Source organism: Puma concolor, chromosome D3 (genome assembly GCF_028749965.1).
Source record: "Puma concolor isolate L17-30 chromosome D3, mPumCon1.1.hap2, whole genome shotgun sequence".
Classification (NCBI taxonomy): domain Eukaryota; kingdom Metazoa; phylum Chordata; class Mammalia; order Carnivora; family Felidae; genus Puma; species Puma concolor.
This window is the reverse complement of record NC_141678.1, coordinates 69,495,754-69,514,703: the sequence shown is the minus strand read 5'-3', so window position 1 is coordinate 69,514,703 and position 18,950 is coordinate 69,495,754. Positions and strand designations below refer to the sequence as shown.

The following is an 18,950-nucleotide window of genomic DNA, read 5'->3' as shown; positions in this document are numbered from 1 at the left end:
GATCTGAGACGCAGCCTGGCAGTCATTGAGCTGTGTTACCGGTACTCACTGGGGAATTTTGTCTCAGAAGCTCTCCCACAAGCGTGTGGAGAGTGTGAGGTTGAAGTCGGTAAGGGTTCTCCTTAGGGAGATTCTCTTCATGAGAATCAAAGGAAGGAAGAAAGGGAGCAGAAATGGCAGTTGTAATGTTTAAGAACTTGCCTGTGGTTGTGAAAATTTTAGTAACTGCTTCATTGCCGAATTATCTTCAGGGAAGTCCAGTGAAGGTTCTTAAAACTGGGAAAATCCCTGGAGCAGTTACACATTTTCTTGTGATGCGTGAGTGTAATTCTTGGGACTATCTCTCCACGGCCTTAGGCCTCATTGTTTAGCATGTCACTGGCAACCTGGAGACTCCCGTGACTCCCATGTGTTGCTGCTGGAGTAGTGGCCCAGCCCCAGGCATGAGGAGTGTGATACCTTATCACATAGAAGGATGGCCGCAGACAGAGCCGCACCTGATCGTCGGATCAGTATGGTTGTTTGTCTAGAGTTTACTTCATTTAGCGAAAGTTTGATGACTGGTTTTAAGTATTTCTCCTTAATCTCCCGTCATTGACATTTAAAATATCGACCTGGGCGTCGTGGAGTTTAAGATACTCTGTGTGGTACTAATGTATTGAACCTGTACTGGTGTAAGTATTTGCTGCCCTCTCGCCCCCTTTTTGCACGCTCCCAGTGCCCCAAATTCGCCTTCAGAAACGACATTCGGTTTCTAATTGTAATTGTCTTGGAAACATTGGCATGTTTTGCAGCACCATTTTACTTTTATTTACTGCAAATGATGATTTGTCAGTTGCCTGGTGCCAGAACATCTGAGTTCATCTGTTTAACTAAAACAGCCCCGTGCATCGATGCCTATAACGCACAGCAACAGTTACCAGCCACCCCAGTCGCTTACCACCTCATTTTGGCTCTGAATCAAGCAAGTGAGAAGGAAGATCATTCCTAAAATGTTCCAAGAAGTTTAGAAAATGGGGAGGGTGGAGGGATGAGAGGAAGGGGGATTCGAGTAGAACGGTCGGCGTGTTGCTTTTGGCAGGGGTGTGCCTGGCTGGTTTTCTTTGCGGAAGAAAGTAATGCTTCAGGGTGCGGAGACCACAGCGTGTGCACTACGACAGCAGAGCTCTGTGGATCTTTGATTTACTAGGTCATTACTCAAGTGTTCCGGCCGAACCACGGCACCAGGCGCGGCGGGTGAATGAGACACGTTCCCTCTTCTCTTGTTGCTCATACTCCCGGCGCTGGAGACACTTCCGACCCGAGGCGGCGATTGTTGAGGTGGTGGCAGTGAAACGGGACTCTTCCAGGTCGTTCCGTGTGTGGGGGGACCCAGGCCTGATGGGCCTGGTCACAGGATGGCAGGTGCTGGCTGCCTTAACCACCAGAGGGGGCTTTCCAAGAGACGTGGGGGTGGGATAATTCCCAGCTTTTATCTCTTCATCCAAGAAATCAGACTGCTTCGAAAGGATACCTTTTTCCACACCTGGAATTAAATAAGTATTTAAAAATAGTTTAATAAAATTTAAACTTCGGGGCAGGCCTTGCCTTGAGGGCTGGAGAGTGTGAAGTGTTTCTTGAGGAACAAGGGGAAGTAATGAACTTTGTCCTCTGATGAAGTATCTGACGATGGCATTCATTCACTCAGTACATTTTTATTATGTGCCTGCTTTGTACCAGGCTGGGAACGCTGTGATGAGCAAGGAGTCCACAATCCTGGAGTGGAGCGGGGCACAGACAAAGAATTGGGCAATGTTGCTACCGAGTACTCGCTTTTATAAGTGGGTGCTTTGGGGGCTGAAACCAGGCTTCTCACCTGGTCTTAGACGATCAAAGATTTCCTGGAGGAAGTGATGTCCAAACCAGCCTCGCTAACAGACGTTGAATTGATCCTTTTTTCAGGCTAATATTGTATTAAAAATAAAATCAGAACCCTGTTTTGGGAACATCCAATACCCTTCTGTTGAAAACAGGTTAAAGAACTGAACTCTATGCTCCAGCCATCTAGTACCTACTTTTCTAGTCTTGTAGTTTGCCATTCTCCAGTGTAGACGAACCTCTGCTTTCCAGAACGTGCCAGGCTCTCTGTGATGATTTGCATGCGCTGTCAGTCGTGTCTGGAAAGCCCTCTCCTGATGTCTGCCAGACTGAGTTCTCTTGTGGTTACTTCTCCAGGATGCCTTCCTTGACCGCTCCTAGGGTAGGTTGCACCTACCCTAGGATGCACCTCTTAGGACCTTACATACAGGGCTGGGCTTGATCTTGGTGTTTCCCCCCCAACCCCCCACCCCACCAAATAGTCTAGCTGCTTCTTTATTCCTCCGTGTAACCTGGGGGCTGAGATAGCATCTTTCACGGAACCCAGCATATCCTGAGCGCCCAGGCAGTGTTTGCTGAATGAACAAGCTTAGAAGGTCTTGAAGGCTGTAGCCACATGTATATAATTGAAGTTCTTGGTTCCATCCAGTTTTAAGAGAGTGTTATTGACTGAGGAAAGTCGAAACACCACCGAAACAGATTTTATGCGTGTGGTCTAGTTATTAAACTCATAAAGCTATTTACAGTCTTTTGCATTTATACCTCTTTACTTTTATTTTTTTGCCTGAGTAACCAATAAACTGAGTAATTCATAGTTTCTACTTCTTGCCAACAAGTGTACATTATTAAATCTGACCACAGTGATTTATTAATAAGAACTCTTGGTTATTAACAAGAATCAATTTGATTTGGCATATGGCAGAAAGAGGGGCATATGTGATGAAGAGACAGGGATGTCTCATTGAATCCAAGATCAAGAACACAGACAGGCTTTGGGAAGAGCTGGCCCCAAGAATTGGAAGGCCAGCAGGAATCCTTTAATTGCTCTGTTCATCTCTGCTTCTTTCCTCAAATCTCTTTTATTCATTTTCTCTATTTTCTTACTAACTTGCTTTCTCTGCTTCTCAGTGGATAGAGGATGGTTTCCCATAACTCTCAGCTTTGCAGCCATATTCTAGTTGTATGGAAAACCTTTCTTTCCGTTCCAGTTCCAAATTCCCCAGACATTCCAAATGTCTGTCTCTGGTTGAGTCAGCAGTGGCCAGGGAGTGGGGTCTTGCTGAACAAGCCTGTCTGGCTCTCCTCACCCCTGGGGGGTAGGGGGGAAGATGGAAGAAAGGGATGGGGACATCAGGTTGATAGACACTGTGAGGTGGGCAGACCCTAAAACTATTTTTGTAAATAAAAATACAGTGATAAAGCCCAGAGACCCACAAATGCTTTACTATAGCATTATTTCTAGGTTATTTTGGCTAAAAAAAACTCCAATGAGCAACTTAGAGATTTAACTTTGACAAGATATTTATCTTTTTGAATGTGAGTATAACTTGAGATTCTTTAAAAAAATAATTTTTTTAATGTTTATTTTTCAGAGAAAGAGAGCATGAGTGGAGGTAGGGAGGTCGTGAGTGAAGGCGGGGGGGGGGGGGTGCACAGAGAGAGAGGGAGGCATAGAATCCGAAGCAGGCTCCAGGCTCCGAGCTGTCAGCACAGAGCCTAACATGGGGCTCAAACCCATGAGCCGTGAGATCATGACCTGAGCCAAAGTCGGACGCCCAACCGACCGAGCCACCCAGGCGCCCCTATAACTTGAGAATCTTAAGGTAATGGCATGTTTGCTGAAGTAGCAAGTGGGTTCCAGCTTTGTGCGTGTGTATAATACTTATAATTCTTAGACGTGACACTGCCTTCCATTGTCAGGAGACAGGTTCCGGAGCAGCTCTCCTGCAAATACAAGGTGAGACACAGGTCATTTAAAGTTTTCCGACAGCCACATTAGAGAAGTGAAGCAGGCGAAATCAGTCTTAATAATACATTTCGTATGTATCTGTGTACATAAAAAGAGGGTTTATAGCTTCTGCTTATCAGAAGAGTTTGTCATGGGGCGCCTGGGTGGCTCAGCCGGTTAAACGACCTCTGGATTTTGGCTCAGGTCAGGATCTCACGGTCCCTGAGATTGAGCCCTGTGTCGGGCTCTGTGCTGACAGCGTGGAGCCTGCTTGGGATTCTTTCTCTCCCTCTCTCTCTCCGCCCCGTCCCCACTCACTCCCTCTCATGCTCTCGAAATAAATATTAAAAAAAAAAAAAAGAAGAGGTTGTCATGGGATTTAAATGTACTAATAAATTTTAAAGTGCTTTGAAAAATATAACATAAAGCATTATTTTAATTAACCGGGGGAGGGAGGAACCCACTACATTTTGGAATCAAAAATAGCGATCATTTATTAGGTTTTACTCTGTGCCAGATACTGTTCCAAGCACTTCATAACATATTATGTAATTTAATGATAACGCTGTCTTTTGGAGCAGGTACAATTATTTATCATCTCTGTTTTATATAGAAGGAAACTAAGACATAAAGGGTTAAGAAATTAGTCCAAAGTCACGTAGCTGGTAAGTAGTTGAGCTGGAATTGGAATGCACTTTTTTTTTTTTTTAATTGTGGCAAAACACAACATAAAATTGATCACCTTAACCATTTTTAAGTGTGTGCTTCTATGACATTAAATACACTTGCATTGTTGTTTGACCCACCATCCGTCTCCAGAACTTTTCATCTTCCCAGACTGAAACCCGACTCATTAAACACTAACTCCCCATTCCCCCCACCTTCAGCGCCACTAACTGCCGTTCTGTCTCTCTGAATCTGACTACTCCAGGGGCCTTCTATCAGTGGAATCATACAGTATTTCTTTTTTTGTGGCTGGTTTGTGTCACTCAGCATAATGTCTTCAAGGTTCATCTGTGTTGTAGCACGTGTTAGAATTTCTTTCCTTTTTAAGGCTGAATGATGTTACACTGTATGAATGTACCACATTTTGTACCGTGATTCACCCATTGATGGACATTTTGATTGTTTCTACTTTTGGCTGTTATGAGTGATGGTGAATGTGATGTGCAGATATCAGGTTGAGTCCCTGCTTTCAGTCCTTTTTGGGTATCTGTATACCCAGAAATGGAATTGCTGGATCACACAGTAATTTTATATTTAACGTTTTGCTGAATTGCCATACTCTGTTTCAAAGCACCAGCACCATTTTACATAATGCACGAAGGTCCCCATTTCTCTATATCTCCTCCAACACTTACCTTCTCCCTCTCCTTTTTTTTTTTTTAAGTAGCCATTTTAATAGATGTGAAAACAGTATCTCATTGTGGTTTTGATTTGCATTTCCCTGATGAATCGTGTTGTTGCACATCTTTTTATATACCTATTGCCTTTTGTATGTCTTCTTTGGAGAAATGTCTCTTTAAAGTTTTGCCCATTTTTAAATTGAGTTGTTTGGTTTTTTGTTGAGTCAGAGGTTTTTGTTTTTGTTTTGGTATATTCTGGATATCAGTCTCTTATCAGATAGATGATTTGCAAACATTTTCTCCCATTCTGCTGTGTTGGCTTTTCACCCTGAGATAGTATCTTTTGATACGCAAAAGCTTTTCATTTTGATAAAGTCAAACTTACATATTTTTTTCTTTTAATGTCTGTGTTTTTGGTATCATATCCAAGAAATCATTGCCTAATCCAGTGTCATAAAACTTTCCCCTGTGTTTTTTTCCGAGTTTTATGTCTGTTTCTGTCTGTGCCTCCTGTCTCCGTGTCACTCATATCTATCTCTGTGTGTTTCTGTTTTTCTTTGTTTATAAATTATTGAAGCTTATGTATGTGTTCTCGTGCTTTTCTTGCCTTGTTTCTTCCTTTATTTGTTGATCTATTTAAAGGTATTGCAGGTATCATGAGACTTCATGTTTCTCCTAAAAATAATGGCATTTTTTTTCAAATAACTCTAACCCCATGATTGGTACTCTCTGAGTACATTTTCTAATTATGTCGAAAACAGAAGCTTAACTTCATTTTGTCTTTTTATTTTTTTTTAATGTTTTTATTTATTTTGAGAGACCAAGTGCAAGCGGGGGAGGGGCAGAGAGAGAGGGAGACACAGAATCTGAAGCAGGCTCCAGGCTCTGAGCTGTCAGCACAGAGCCCGACTTGGGGCTTGAACCCACAAAATGAGATCATGACCTGAGCTGGAGTCAGATATTTAACCAACTGAGCCACCCAATAAAATTTGTGATTTTATTGTTTATCATGGTACATCCTATTTTCCTTCTAAATTGTTTTTCTCCTCTTTATTTTATTTATTCCTTTAACTGGTCAGTGTGTACCTATTTAGCATTGTAGTTATTAATTACCTTTTCTTCTCTCCCTCCAGCACCGAGCTGAAGCTCTTGGAGGAAGCAACTGTTTCAGTCTGCAGGTCTTTAGGTAAGGGGCAAAATGAGTGAGTGAGTGAGTGAGTGAGTGAGTGAGTGAGTGAGTGAGTGAATGAGTGAGTGTGTGTGTGTGTGTGTGTGTGTGTGTGTGTGTGTGTGTGTGTATGGGTGGCATTTATTTAAAAATTTCTGTTACAAGTTTTGGTAGTGTAATATGAATTAAATTAATGAAGTGATATATTCTGGATGATTATATTTAGTAATATTTACTCCTGTTCATGGTGCTCATTGGGGCCACTAGAAGGTACCATTTGGTCAAGAGCAGTAAGACACATGCTTGCTCACTTGCAGTGGTGGTAATAGACTCTCCTAAAGCACAGACTGTTTTAGCTTGTTTTGTTTGGTGTTTAATTGAGGAATAGTTGGACAGTGTTACATTGGCTTCAGGTGTATAACATAGTGATTTGATCTTGATTTGACATTTATATATATCACAAAATGCTCATCATAATAAGTCTAGTCACCATCTGTCATCATACACAGTTATAATAGTATTACTGACTGTATTTCTTATGCTGGACTTGATCATCTCTGCGACTTACTTCTTTTATAATTGGAAGTTTGTACCTCTTAATCCCCTTTACCTGTTTCACCCATTCCACCCCCCGCCCCACCTGTTAGCTACCACTTTGTTCTCTGTATTTATGAGTCTGTTTTGTTTGTTTTTTCTTTTCTTTTCTTTTTTTTTTTTTTTTGATTCCACATATAAGTGAAATAACACAGTATTGGTGTTTCTCAGACTTTTCACTTAGCACAGTACCCTCTGGGTCTATCCATGTTGCCACCAATGGCAAGACTTCATTCTTATTTATGGTGGAGTAATATTCCCTTGTATGTATATATCACCTCTACTTTATCCATTCATCTATCGACGGACACCTGGGTTGTTTCCATGCCTTCACTATTGTAGATGATGCTGCCATGAACCTGGGGCCACGTAGGTCTTTTGAAGTTAGTGTTTTCATTTTCTTCAGATAAAGGCTAGAAAGAGTTGCGTCATAGGGTAGTTCTATTTTTCATCTGTTGAGGAACCTCCATACTGTTTTCCACAGTGCCTGCCCCAGTTTGCATTCCCACCAACAGTGCAGGAGGGTTCCCGTTTCTCCCCATCTTCACCCACACTCGTTATTTCTTGTCTTTTTGATTTTAGTCACTCTGAAAGGTGTGAGGTGATACCTAATTGTCGTTTGGATTTGCATTTCCCTGATGATGAGTGATACTGAGCATCCTTTCATGTGTCTGTTGGCCATCTGTATGTCTTCTTTGGGAAAATGTCTGTTCAAGTCCTCAGCCTATTTTTATTTAATTTTTTTTTAATGTTTATTTTTGAGAGGGAGAGAGACAGTGTGAGCAGGGGAGGGGCAGAGAGAGAGGGAGACACAGAATCTGAAGCAGGCTCCAGGCTCCGAGCTGTCAGCACAGAGCCCGATGTGGGCCTCGAACTCATGGATCGTAAGGTCATGGCCCGAGCCGAAGTCAAACACTTAAGCGACTGAGCCACCCAGGTGCCCCCCTCGGCCTATTTTTTAATCAGATGTGGGATTTTTTTGGTGTTGAGTTGTATGAATTCTTTACATATTTTGAATATGAACGTTTTTTATTTTTGGGATAGAGAGAGACAGAGCATGAACGGGCGAGGGGCAGAGAGAGAGGGAGACACAGAATCAGAAACAGGCTCCAGGCTCTGAGCCATCAGCCCAGAGCCCGACGCGGGGCTCGAACTCACGGACCGCGAGATCGTGACCTGGCTGAAGTCGGACGTTTAACCGACTGCGCCACCCAGGCGCCCCTGAACTTTTTTTAAAAAAAGATTTTATTTTCAAGTAATTTCTACACCCAACATGGGGCTCAAACTTACAACCTTGAGGTCAAGAGTCACGTGGTACACCAGCTGAGCCAGCCAGACACCCCTTGAATATTAACTTCTTATTGAATATGTCATATGCAGATCTCTTCTGCCATTCATTAGGTTGCCTTCTCATTTTGTTCATGGTTTCCTTTGCTGTGCAGAAGCTTTTTAGTTTGATGTAGTCCCACTTGTTTATTTTTGCTTTTGTTGCCCTTGCCTGAGGAGACAGATCCAAAAAATATTGCTAAGACTGAATTCCAAATTTACTGCCTATGTATTTTTTAAGAGTTTTATGGTTTCAGGTCTTACATGTAGGTCTTTAATCCATTTCAAATTTATTTTTGTATATGGTTTAAGAAAGTGGTTACTGGAGAGGAAGTCTGAAGATCGTAATTTTTTTTTTTTTGCTTTTTTGTTTATTACACTTTTTTCATTAACCATTATGATTAAGTGTTTCTCATTATACTTTTTTCTTTTTGATTTTGCCTGAAATTTGATGAGGTTTTTTTTATTGGCTTATTAAAGTCTTTTCAGTTCCAAAGTTTTCTTTAGTTATGGTTTTGATTTTCCTTGTGTTTGGGTTTCTTCTCCCCCAACTTAGGATCACCTGTTAACAGTCAGCTTGGACTGTTTTTGCTTTCTGTATCTTTCTTTTTCCTTTTTTTAAATGTAATTTTATCATAATTAATATAATTTTAATATAATTTCTTAAAAATTTTTTTTTAATGTTTATTTATTTTTGAGACAGAGAGAGACAGAGTATGAATGGGGGGAGGGTCAGAGAGAGAGGGAGACACAGAATCTGAAGCAGCCTCCAGCCTCTGAGCTGTCAGCACAGAGCCTGACGCAGGGCTCGAACCCACAGAACGTGAGATCATGACCTGAGCCGAAGTCGGACACTTAACTGACTGAGCCACCCAGGCGCCCCTATAATTTCTTTTTTAAATAAAATTTCTTTTTCAAATTAATTTATTTTTCAGAGAGAGAGGGGGCACAAGCGAGTGAGGGGCAGAGAGAGAGGGTGAGAGAGAATCCTACACATGCTCTGCACTGTCAGTGTGGAGCTTGAAGTGGGGCTCGAGCTCAACCAATGTGGGGCTCAAACTCAAAAACTGTGAGATCATGACCTGACTTGAAGTCAGAAGTTTAACTGACTGAGCCACCCAGGTGTCCCTGTATCTTCTTTTTCTTCATCATCTTTCTTTTCTTGAGTTTCCTCCTTTATGTCTTTGATTCAGTGTTTCTATACATTACAGTTTTGTAAAGATTCTAGTGCATCTTTTATTTCATTTTTAGTTCGTTTTTAATCATTCTTTGTTTTTTTCTGGATGTCAGACTACTCTCTTTTCATTATACTCATTTTTCCCAGGGGCTTTCTGGGGTTTTTTTTCTTCCTTCTTTCTTTCTTTTTAATTTTTTTATAAAAATTTTTAACACTTATTTATTTTTGAGAGACAGAGAGGGAGCACAAGCAGGGGAGGGCCAGAGAGAGAGGGAGACACAGAATCTGAAGCAGGCTTCAGTCTCTGAACTGTCAGCACAGAGCCTGACACGGGGCTCGAACCCACACACCGTGAGATCATGACCTGAACTGAAGTCAGATGCCTAACCAACTGAGCCACCCAGGGGCCTTTCTTTCTTCCTTTCTTTCTTTCTTTCTTTCTTTCTTTCTTTCTTTCTTTCTTTCTTTCTTCCTTCCTTCCTTCCTTCCTTCCTTCCTTCCTTCCTTCCTTCCTTCCTTCCTTCCTTCCTTCCTTCCTTCCTTCCTTTCTTTCTTTCGAATAGACGTTTGAGGGGCACCTGGGTGGCTCAATTGGTTAAGTGTCTGACTTTTGATTTCAGCTCAGGTCATGATCTCAGGGTCGTGAGATTGAGTCCCATGTTGGACTGTGTGCTGAGTGTGGAGCCTGCTTGGGATTCTCTCTGCCCTTCCCTCCCTCTCCCTGCCCCTACCATTCCCCTGCCCACCCTGTCTCTCTCTCAAAATAAATAAACATAAAAAAAAAAATAGTCGATTTTCTCTTCTTCCACTGATGATGCTTGTTACTCAAATTCGTTTGATAGTTTTTTTCAATTTTTTATTTTTTTAAGGTTTATTTATTTTTAAGAGACAGAGACTGAGCACAAGTGGGGGAGGAGCAGAGAGAGAGAGGGAGACACAGGATCCGAAGCAGGCTCCAGGCTCTGAGCTTCAGCACAGAGCCTGAAGTGGGACTTGAACTCGTGAACCATGAGATGATGACCTGAGCCTAATTCGGACACTTAGCCGACTGAGTCACCCAGGTGCCCCCTTGTTTGATAGTTTTGATTCAGTTCTTCCTCTGAAGGTTTACCATAGCCTGTTCCTTACTCTGTTGTTACTGTTTTGTTTTTCCTTATTCATGAAACTAGCAAATATTTATTGAGCACCTACTATATTATAGGCTCTATTCTGTATACTGTGCTATATATTGCATAATATATTCCATATTCTGGCACAAAAGACTGACCTAGATTCCTGACCTCATGGCTCTGTCTCATTAGGGGAATCAGACCAGAAATAAACAGACCTACTTTCATATGCTGTGTCTCTTCAGAAAACTAAAGCAGGGTAGACACATGGAGAGTACCCATGTAGGTATGTTGTTTGCTGTCAGAGAGGGTGTAAATACACCTTGTTATTAACCTTGTTCCTTGTGTGGATCCTGTAGGTGCTTGTTGAATCTGCTATTATTTCAGCTTGAAGGCAGGCTGCTGCTGTTTTCTAACCTAATTTTAGAACCCAGGAAGGTTTTATTTTGTGTAGGTTTTGCTTGGTTTAAATGGGACCTTCTCTTACCCTTATTCCTTGGCTTTGGAGAGAATTATAAAATTCCCTGAAGGAACATCTGGGTCAACATTTTTTGTACATGTACCCTCCAGTGCATGTTGCTTTGTGTCTGGCATGTTTATTTCTCCCCAGTTGTTTTCAGCGGGTGTGGGGGGGGGGTAGCCTCAGAGTTGGTGTAGGAAGTAGGAGGGAAGTGTAGGAAGTGGGATGAGTAACGTAAGTTTTCTTGTTGGAGTAGACAGAGAGGGGGAGATTTTGTCCTTAAAGTTACTTTCAAGTGGTTAGCCTTGCTAACCGTCCATTGATTACCAAGTAAATACTCATCGGTTCTATAAACTCTGTAGTTCAAGTGTTCTCTGTTTTGGTGGGGAGAAGGACTGTCTGCCTAGAATTAGCATTTGTGTGAACTCGTGTCTTGCTGTGTATTTTCAAGGGTGTTTGATATTTAGGTTTCGCGCTTCTAGAAATGCGGGCCAAATAATGTAATAAACTCCCATAAGTTCCTCTTCTGACTCCACTCATTTTCAGCTAATGGGCAGGCTTCATCTATATTTCTCAACCATTCACGGAAGTATGAAACATGTACAGAAAAGCCGACAAACGGAGAGCACGTCCTCGCATATTAGACACCAACCTCAGGCATGTCATTTCATCCATAAATATTTTGGCATAGATCCCCTAAGAGGAGTTTTTTGTTTTGTTTTGTTTTTTTAAGGAAAACAATACCACTATCTTACTAGAAAGCAATTAAAAACATTTTTTTTAATGTTTATTTATTTTTGAGAGAGAGGGAGAGACAGAGTGTGAGCAGTGGAGGGGCAGAGAGAGAGGGAGACACAGAATCCGAAACAGGCCCCAGGCTCTGAGCTGTCAGCACAGAGCCCGATGCGGGGCTCAGACTCACAAACTGTGAGATCATGACCTGAGCTGAAGTCAGATGTTCAGCCGAATGAGCCACCCAGGCACCCCTAGAAAATCATTTTTAACATTATAAAATAACCACTGAGTGTTCACATTTCTGATTGTCTTAGTTTATGTGACTCAGGAACCAAAATAAAGCCTATCTGTTGTTATTGGTTGATACGTTTTTATGATTCTTTTCATAGCTAGGTTCCTTCTGCTATTGTCTCTCTCTTTTTTTCCCTTATTTATTTATTTATTTATTTATTTATTGAAGAAAGTGGGCAGTAGAGTTTCCCACAATATAAATTTTGTTGAGTGCATCCCCATGGATTGCTAACCTGTCTCTGTCCTAGCTTCTGTATATTTATTGGATTGGGGACTTGGGTATTTTAGTGAAATAATGGGAAAGGTTGTTTCAGGGTCTGGAAGCAAGTCCAACTTTCTTACCCCAGATGGAAATTTTCTTTATAATACCTTTACCTGAATGTTACTCAGACTTTGCTTGAACTCCTGTAGAGATAGGGAAGTCTCTTCTTTACACAAAAGCTATGAACAGATTGCTACAAGTTCAAACTCTAGAGTGAAATGAGTTAGTTTTTAATTTAAGTGCCATTGTGATTTAATTTTACAGTTGAGGAAACTGAGGCATGGGGTGGGGGGCTGAAAGTAAGTTGCCAGGTGTCACAGCTAGTCAGTGGTGCAGCTGGGATTTGAACCTAGGCAGACTCTGTGGTCTAATTCTGTTATGCTTTTCTGCCTTCCTGTCAGTTATTCCCTGTTCCTGCTCTAGCTTATTCAGCTTGAACATCATATTTAATTTTTACCAATTAACTTTGATTCCATTAAATTCCATCCAGGTGTTTTGGAATATTGAGTCTACCATTGGGTATTGTTGTTGAAACAGCAGGAGTGTACTTTGCTTTATTAGTCTATTTCCCTGTCTGCATCTTGTCTAAGAGTAGTGTGAAAACTGAAATGTTTTAGAATGTCAGCTGCATTAAGACTGTGCGTCCTGAGTATCTCCTTAGTACCTGAAAGAGTACTGGGTCCATACGTAGAATTAGCTCAATAAATACATGCTGAATGAATGAATGAAAAGAAAAGGTATCCACAGTAGTAGTAGCTGGTTGCTGTTCCCAACAACACAGTGTTGTTTTTTTTGTTGTTGTTCGTTTTTAAATAGCTAACCGTTTATAAATTCAAACAATTACTTATGAAGTCATTCAGTAATAAAGGACCTGTTGAATGAACACAAGATTGTGAAGCTGGGGTTCTGAATAATGCTTGTAGTCATATCCTCTTTGTTTCGGTATTTTTTTTAATTTTAAATTTATTTTTAACGTTTATTCATTTTTGAGAGAGCGCGAGTTGGGGAGGGGCACAGAGACAGGGAGACACGGAATCCGAAGCAGGGTCTGGGCTCTGAGCGGTCAGCACAGAGCCCGACGCGGAGCTTGAACCCCACGAACCGTGAGATCCTGACCTGAGCCGAAGTCAGACACTTAACCAACTGAACAACCCAGGTGCCCCTGTTTCGGTATTTTGTTTTGGTTTACAGTAGCTAGGTAACAATAAATCACACAGAGATGCACTTGCAAACATTAACTTTTTGTGGGTTTTTTTTGTTTGTTTTTACACAGTGTATCCTGAAATCTCAGGATATTCTTTCATTAAGCCCCAAAGCTTGAAAGAGAAGCAGGAAATTTTTTATTTCAAAGTGTAACTGACAAGATTTAACATCTAATCACATATCTATTCTTGATTATAACAGTCGGACAAAACCCGCCCTGACTTACCGCACGTGTCGCGCCTTGCTGCCCACAGTGGGGTTCTCCATTCAGCGGCAAGGAGCACCACCTGGGAGACAGTGTTACGTAGACTCTCAGGTCACCCTCGACACCTGCGAGATCAGAATTGGAACTTTAAGAGTGCCTTGTGATTTAAAGGCACGTTAAGCCTTGAGAAGCGCCGTTAACTTCAGCAGGTGCAGGGGGGTGGCCCTGGGGTTCTGTGTATCCGGCAGGCTCCCACATAACGCTGTTGCCACCAGTCCCTGAACCACGCTTGGAATAGCAAGGTGCCGCAACGCTTTATAGCAGAGAGAAAGTTACACTGTAACTTGCATTGACTCAAACTGTGACAAGAACAGCTACCCAGCAGGTTGACCTGAATTAACTTGACAGTTATTGAGCACCGAGCAGGTATGCTGTAATGGTGTACTTATTCCCATGTGTGATTTTTTTTTTTTTATGCATGTATGTGCATACCTGGATTTTTAACAGTTCTGGAGAACTTCGTTCTTTCAAATCTCTGACACATTTTCAACAAGTTCAGATATATGCATAGAGATGGCAGCAAAAGATAAGTGTCAGGTCTGAATTTTTCTGGGGCGTCTGTGTGGCTCAGTTAAGCACTGACTTCGGCTCAGGTCATGATCTCACGGTTCGTGGGTTCAAGTCTATTGTCCGGCTCTGTACTGACAGCTCAGAGCCTGGAGCCCGCTTCGGATTCTGTGTCCCCCTCTCTCTGTGCCCCTCCCTTGCTCGTGCTCTGTCTCTGTCTCTCTCTCTCTCAAAATAAAATAAACATTAAAAAAATTTTTTTTAAATGAATTTTTCAGGCAGCAGAGGCCAGTGTGCTTGAGCATTTGCATTTCTGTTTTTCGAAATACTTAAAAATACATTTCGAAAGAGAAACAAATATTCAGAACTCTGGAATCTCTCCGTTTGAAAACTGTTCGTAAAGCAAAAAGACTGGACGTTTGTCACTAACATTGTTGACTTTGGGCCCAACACTTAACCTTTCTGGGTCTCTTTTCCTTCATCAATAAAATTAAAGTTTTTGGCTAAATGGTCTCTTCCTTCTGATGAGTTTTTTTTTTTTTTAAGTTTGTATTTAGATTCATACAGTGTATTTAAATAACGTACAGTGTAGTATTAGTTTCAGGCGTACAATACACTGATTCAGCCTGTCTGTATCACAAGTGCCCTCCTTAATCCCCATCACTTATTTCCCCCCTCCCACCGCCAGTAACCATCAGTTTGTTCTCTGTAGTTAAGAGCCGGTTTCTTGGTTTGCCTCTCTCTCTCTTTTCCCCCCCTTTGCTCATTTGTTTCTTAAATTCCACATAGGATGTGTGAAATCGGATGGTATTTGTCTTTCTCTGACTTACTTCACTTAGCATAGTACTCTTTAGCTCTGATGGGTTCTTTTTTTTTTTTTTTTTTTTTTTTCTGATGGGTTCTTAACTTGTGTGCTTCTGTGATGTATTAAGGTTGTCCATAGACCCAGTGAAACCAATGGTGTGAATTCCCATTCAAGTCCAAAGGCCTGAAAACCGTAAGAGCCAGTGTTGTAAGTCCCTGTCCAAGGGCAGAAGGCCGACGTTTTAGTTCAGCAGTCAGCCAGAGGAGGATTCAGTCTTCCTCCGACCTCGGTCCCGTTCATGCCCTTAATGTGTTGGATGATGTGCGCCCACTTTGGAGAGGCCAGTCTGTTTTACTCAGCTGAAAATTAAAATGCAGAGACACCCACACAGATACACCCAGAAATAAGTTTAACCGGATATCTGAGCATCCTGTGGCTCAGTTAAGTTGACACGTAAAATTAATCATCACGTGTGTCTTACTGGGCAGCCTGATAGAGCTTTATATCTTCATTAAGTCTGATTCCTTGATTAGAGGGGTTGGTGTAGCACAGCATTTTAGAGCCAGGGATTGTAACCAGCAGACAAGGATGTGTCCTTGAGCGGTAACAACAGAGACGTGAGGATCTGTGAAATGGAGGTGATATTGGCGCTTATCCCGTAGTTGGTTTTGAGGATTTGGTGAGGTGATATGTGTAGAGCACTTACTGTATATTGGTCAGTGTGTGTTACCTGTTGCTTGATGAGAAAACAGGTTGGAGAAGAAAAGTAATTTGTCTGAAGTTTAATATTCTGTTAATTATAGCCTTGGATTTGGAAACCAGATCTTCTGATTCTCATTACTGTATCCGCTCAATTCTTTGGGCTATACTTGTTGAAATGCCCCCCTTTGAACTTAAACAACTTTTTGAGCAAATTCTTTAAAATTGTATTTGATCAAAATAGCTCCCCCCGGCCATAGTGCTTTATGTGTCTGTTTTTCGTTAGAATGATTTACGATGATCCGAACAGAGTTTTTGCCTTTACAGTTGATTGTATTCTGTATACTGGGAATCATTTTTTGAGTTTTTTTTAACATTTGCTTTTCTAAAGAGAAATAATGTGTGTGTGTGTGTGTGTGTGTGTGTGTGTGTGTGTGTGTGTGTAAATTGAGTATGTATCAACTATTCTCTCTTTTCTTTACCGTTTTGAATTCTGATATGAATTGGCTACTTTGTTCTATTGTTTCCATCATTTTCAGTTTGCAAATCATTTTTTTTTAAATTTTCTAAAATGTTTTTTATCTGTGTTTGAGACAGAGAGAGCGAGCGCGCAAGCACGTGGGGGAGAAGGGGGAGGGACAGAGGATCCAAAGCAGGCTCTGCGCCGACAGCAGAGAGCCCAATGCAGGGCTCGAACTCACGGACCGAGAGTTCATGACCTGAACCTAAGTCAGACGCTTAACTGACTGAGCCACCCAGACGCCCCTTGCAAATCACTTTTTGTTCAAAATTAAGACCAGCAATTTCTCTCATTGTTTATTTTCCTAATTAGATGTGAAGTTGGTCATAAGGTTTGTCTGTGAGCAACTTCAGCTTGACAGCTTGGTTTTATAAGTGTTTTAATATGTTCACTTTGATTTCAGTTTTTAATTTTAACTTTTTAAAACCTTATCTTCTCTTGCAGTTGTAAACAATCCTCGAACAGGAAACCTTGGTGCGCTAATTAAGGTCTTCCTTTCTAGAACCAAAGAACTGAAACTTTCGGCAGAATGTCAGAAGTAAGCTGGCTGATTAAATCATGTTCTCTTTATATTTAGCAATATGAGTATTTTTCATTTTTTGGTGGAAATGGATTATGGTCTTTTTGAAAGCTATAAAGGAATTCTCATTATTAAAAAGTAAAAGAGAGGTTATAATTTACTGTCCAAGTCATTGTGGTGAGGTTATGAATTCTGGAATCTGTTTGATTTCAGCATTTCAGACAATCTTCAGAAATATATTCCTTAAGAAGGTTAATAGCAATGTAATTATTATTAAAAAAGATAGTTTCCCCGCCCCCATTATTATTGCTGTTCATACCTAGTTTAAATTATGACTAAGTTTGAGTATTTCATTCCACATCTGTTTCCTTTCTTCCTTTCCTAGTAGATGAAAGAAAGTTCTGATTAGATATTATAATTTTATTTTTATTTGAATTCCAGTATAGCTAATGTAGATATTAAAATTTTATATTTGATGCCTTGGAAGGTTAATCTTTGATGCCCTCAAGCATTTTTTAAAACCAGTTTTGCTTCCAAACAAATTATATTGAATCTAATTTAAATTTTTCTTGTTGAGTTCCTGCTTACTAATACAAATAGTGACTATTGTCCTGGGCTGCTGGCAGTGCCCCATTTAAAATTTTGGTCGTGTGTTTGCATATAATCTCTTTATGTTACTATATTTAAAAAAAATTTTTTTTTTCGCTTTTCTTTGCCCTGCCCACGTGTGGGACAGGTACGAAGTTAAGAACAAAGAGCGGCCATACCTAACGAAAATATTTTTGTTAGGTTGACTCACTAAGTAAAATGTATAGCATGAAACATGAAGTGGATTGGCACAGAGTAATATATCACTAGCCATGAAAAGATAGGGACGCTGTGTTTATATTACAAACGGAATGGGCAAAACGACTGAGAAATCATGAACTGCATGGTGCCCGTGCTCCTGATGAAGTGCTGATTCCCGTGTGGTTTGGTCTTTCCTTTCTAGCCACATCTTCATTTGGCAGACACACAACGCTTTGTTTATTATTTGCTGTCTGCTGAAAGTGTTCATCTGTGAGATGTCAGAGGAGGAATTGCAACTTCATTTCACGTATGAAGAAAAATCACCTGGCAGTTACAGTAAGTATGGCCTTTGAAGATGTTCCAGGGAGAGCACGTGTAACACGGAAGGATGAAACCTGAGGAATCAAAGCATAGTGTTGAAAATTCTCTCTGTCTTCCCTTGTCATTTTTAAACGACCTGGCACGCTGTCACTCCCTTTTCTCCTATATTTAAATGAGCCAGAGCTCTCAACGTTCTTTTTTTTTTTCCTTTTTCTTTTGAAATAAGGAAGCCAGTAGCAGTGAAGCTTTTACTTACTTTGACTCTGACGCATATGGAAAATAAAATTAAAAACCACAGATATACCTTTCAGAAAACAGGGTTGTCAACTTAAGTATCATTACTAGGGGAATACATTATTAAAGGAGACAACCAATCAGAAGTACGGATTTTAGACATATTGAAGGTTACTTTCATAGGACGCAGCAGTCTCTGGCTCTTTGGGTCTACTTGATCAGAAATAACATTTAAGGGCAGTTTTACGATGCCGAAATGTGTGGTCTTTGTCCGAAGACACAGGGAAATGTTGCTGTTTTCTCCTGATATTGCTGGGTTTTTTGTGTTACTTTTTTTTTTTTTTTTTGGCAGTAGTTAGGAGGGCCTGTAGTTTTCAAGATGGTGTTTTATGTCTTAGCATGAAAACTTACAGCCTGGAAAGTAGAAGGGCGGAAAGGGACTGTTATGTGAAATACAGGGAGTATAGGATTTTGTATCTACCCTTCCCGCTGACTTCTCTCTGAGGTTTGCAAAGGCAGTGTTGCTCCTGGTTCTGGGTTCATTTTTCTTTCTTTAAGAGAGAGAGAGAGAGGTGCAAGTGAGTGAGGGGCAGAGAGAGAGAGAGAAGTGGGGCTCACCCAAAGTGGGGCTTATGTTTACCTGAAGCGCGGCTCGAGCTCACCTGATATGGGGCTCGAACTCATGAACTGTGAGATCATGACCTGAGCCAAAGTCAGATGCTTATCCTGGACTCATTTTTCAAAATATGTCTCTAGGGGTGCCTGGGTGGCTTATTTGGTTAAGCGTCCAACTCTTGATTTCAGCTCAGGTCAT

General features: G+C 41.1%; 1 protein-coding gene and 1 long non-coding RNA gene across 5 annotated transcripts in view; one reads left to right on the top strand and one right to left on the bottom strand.

The window, feature by feature from the left end:
- DYM (dymeclin) overlaps positions 1-18,950 on the top strand; it is a 357,699-nt gene that overhangs the window by 52,306 nt on the left and 286,443 nt on the right. For 2 of the 4 annotated variants that reach the window (XM_086682934.1, XM_086682935.1), the window contains 3 exons: positions 6,285-6,337; positions 16,717-16,810; positions 17,784-17,917. In XM_086682934.1, the coding sequence (XP_086539060.1) occupies positions 6,285-6,337; positions 16,717-16,810; positions 17,784-17,917 (281 nt within the window). The remainder of the gene's footprint in view (positions 1-6,284; positions 6,338-16,716; positions 16,811-17,783; positions 17,918-18,950) is intronic. The other 2 variants (XM_086682937.1, XM_086682936.1) reach the window with 1 other exon arrangement.
- LOC147575616 (uncharacterized) overlaps positions 17,660-18,950 on the bottom strand; it is a 41,845-nt gene continuing 40,554 nt past the window's right edge. The window contains exon 2 of the long non-coding RNA XR_015242560.1: positions 17,660-17,976. This is a non-coding gene — a long non-coding RNA (uncharacterized LOC147575616). The remainder of the gene's footprint in view (positions 17,977-18,950) is intronic.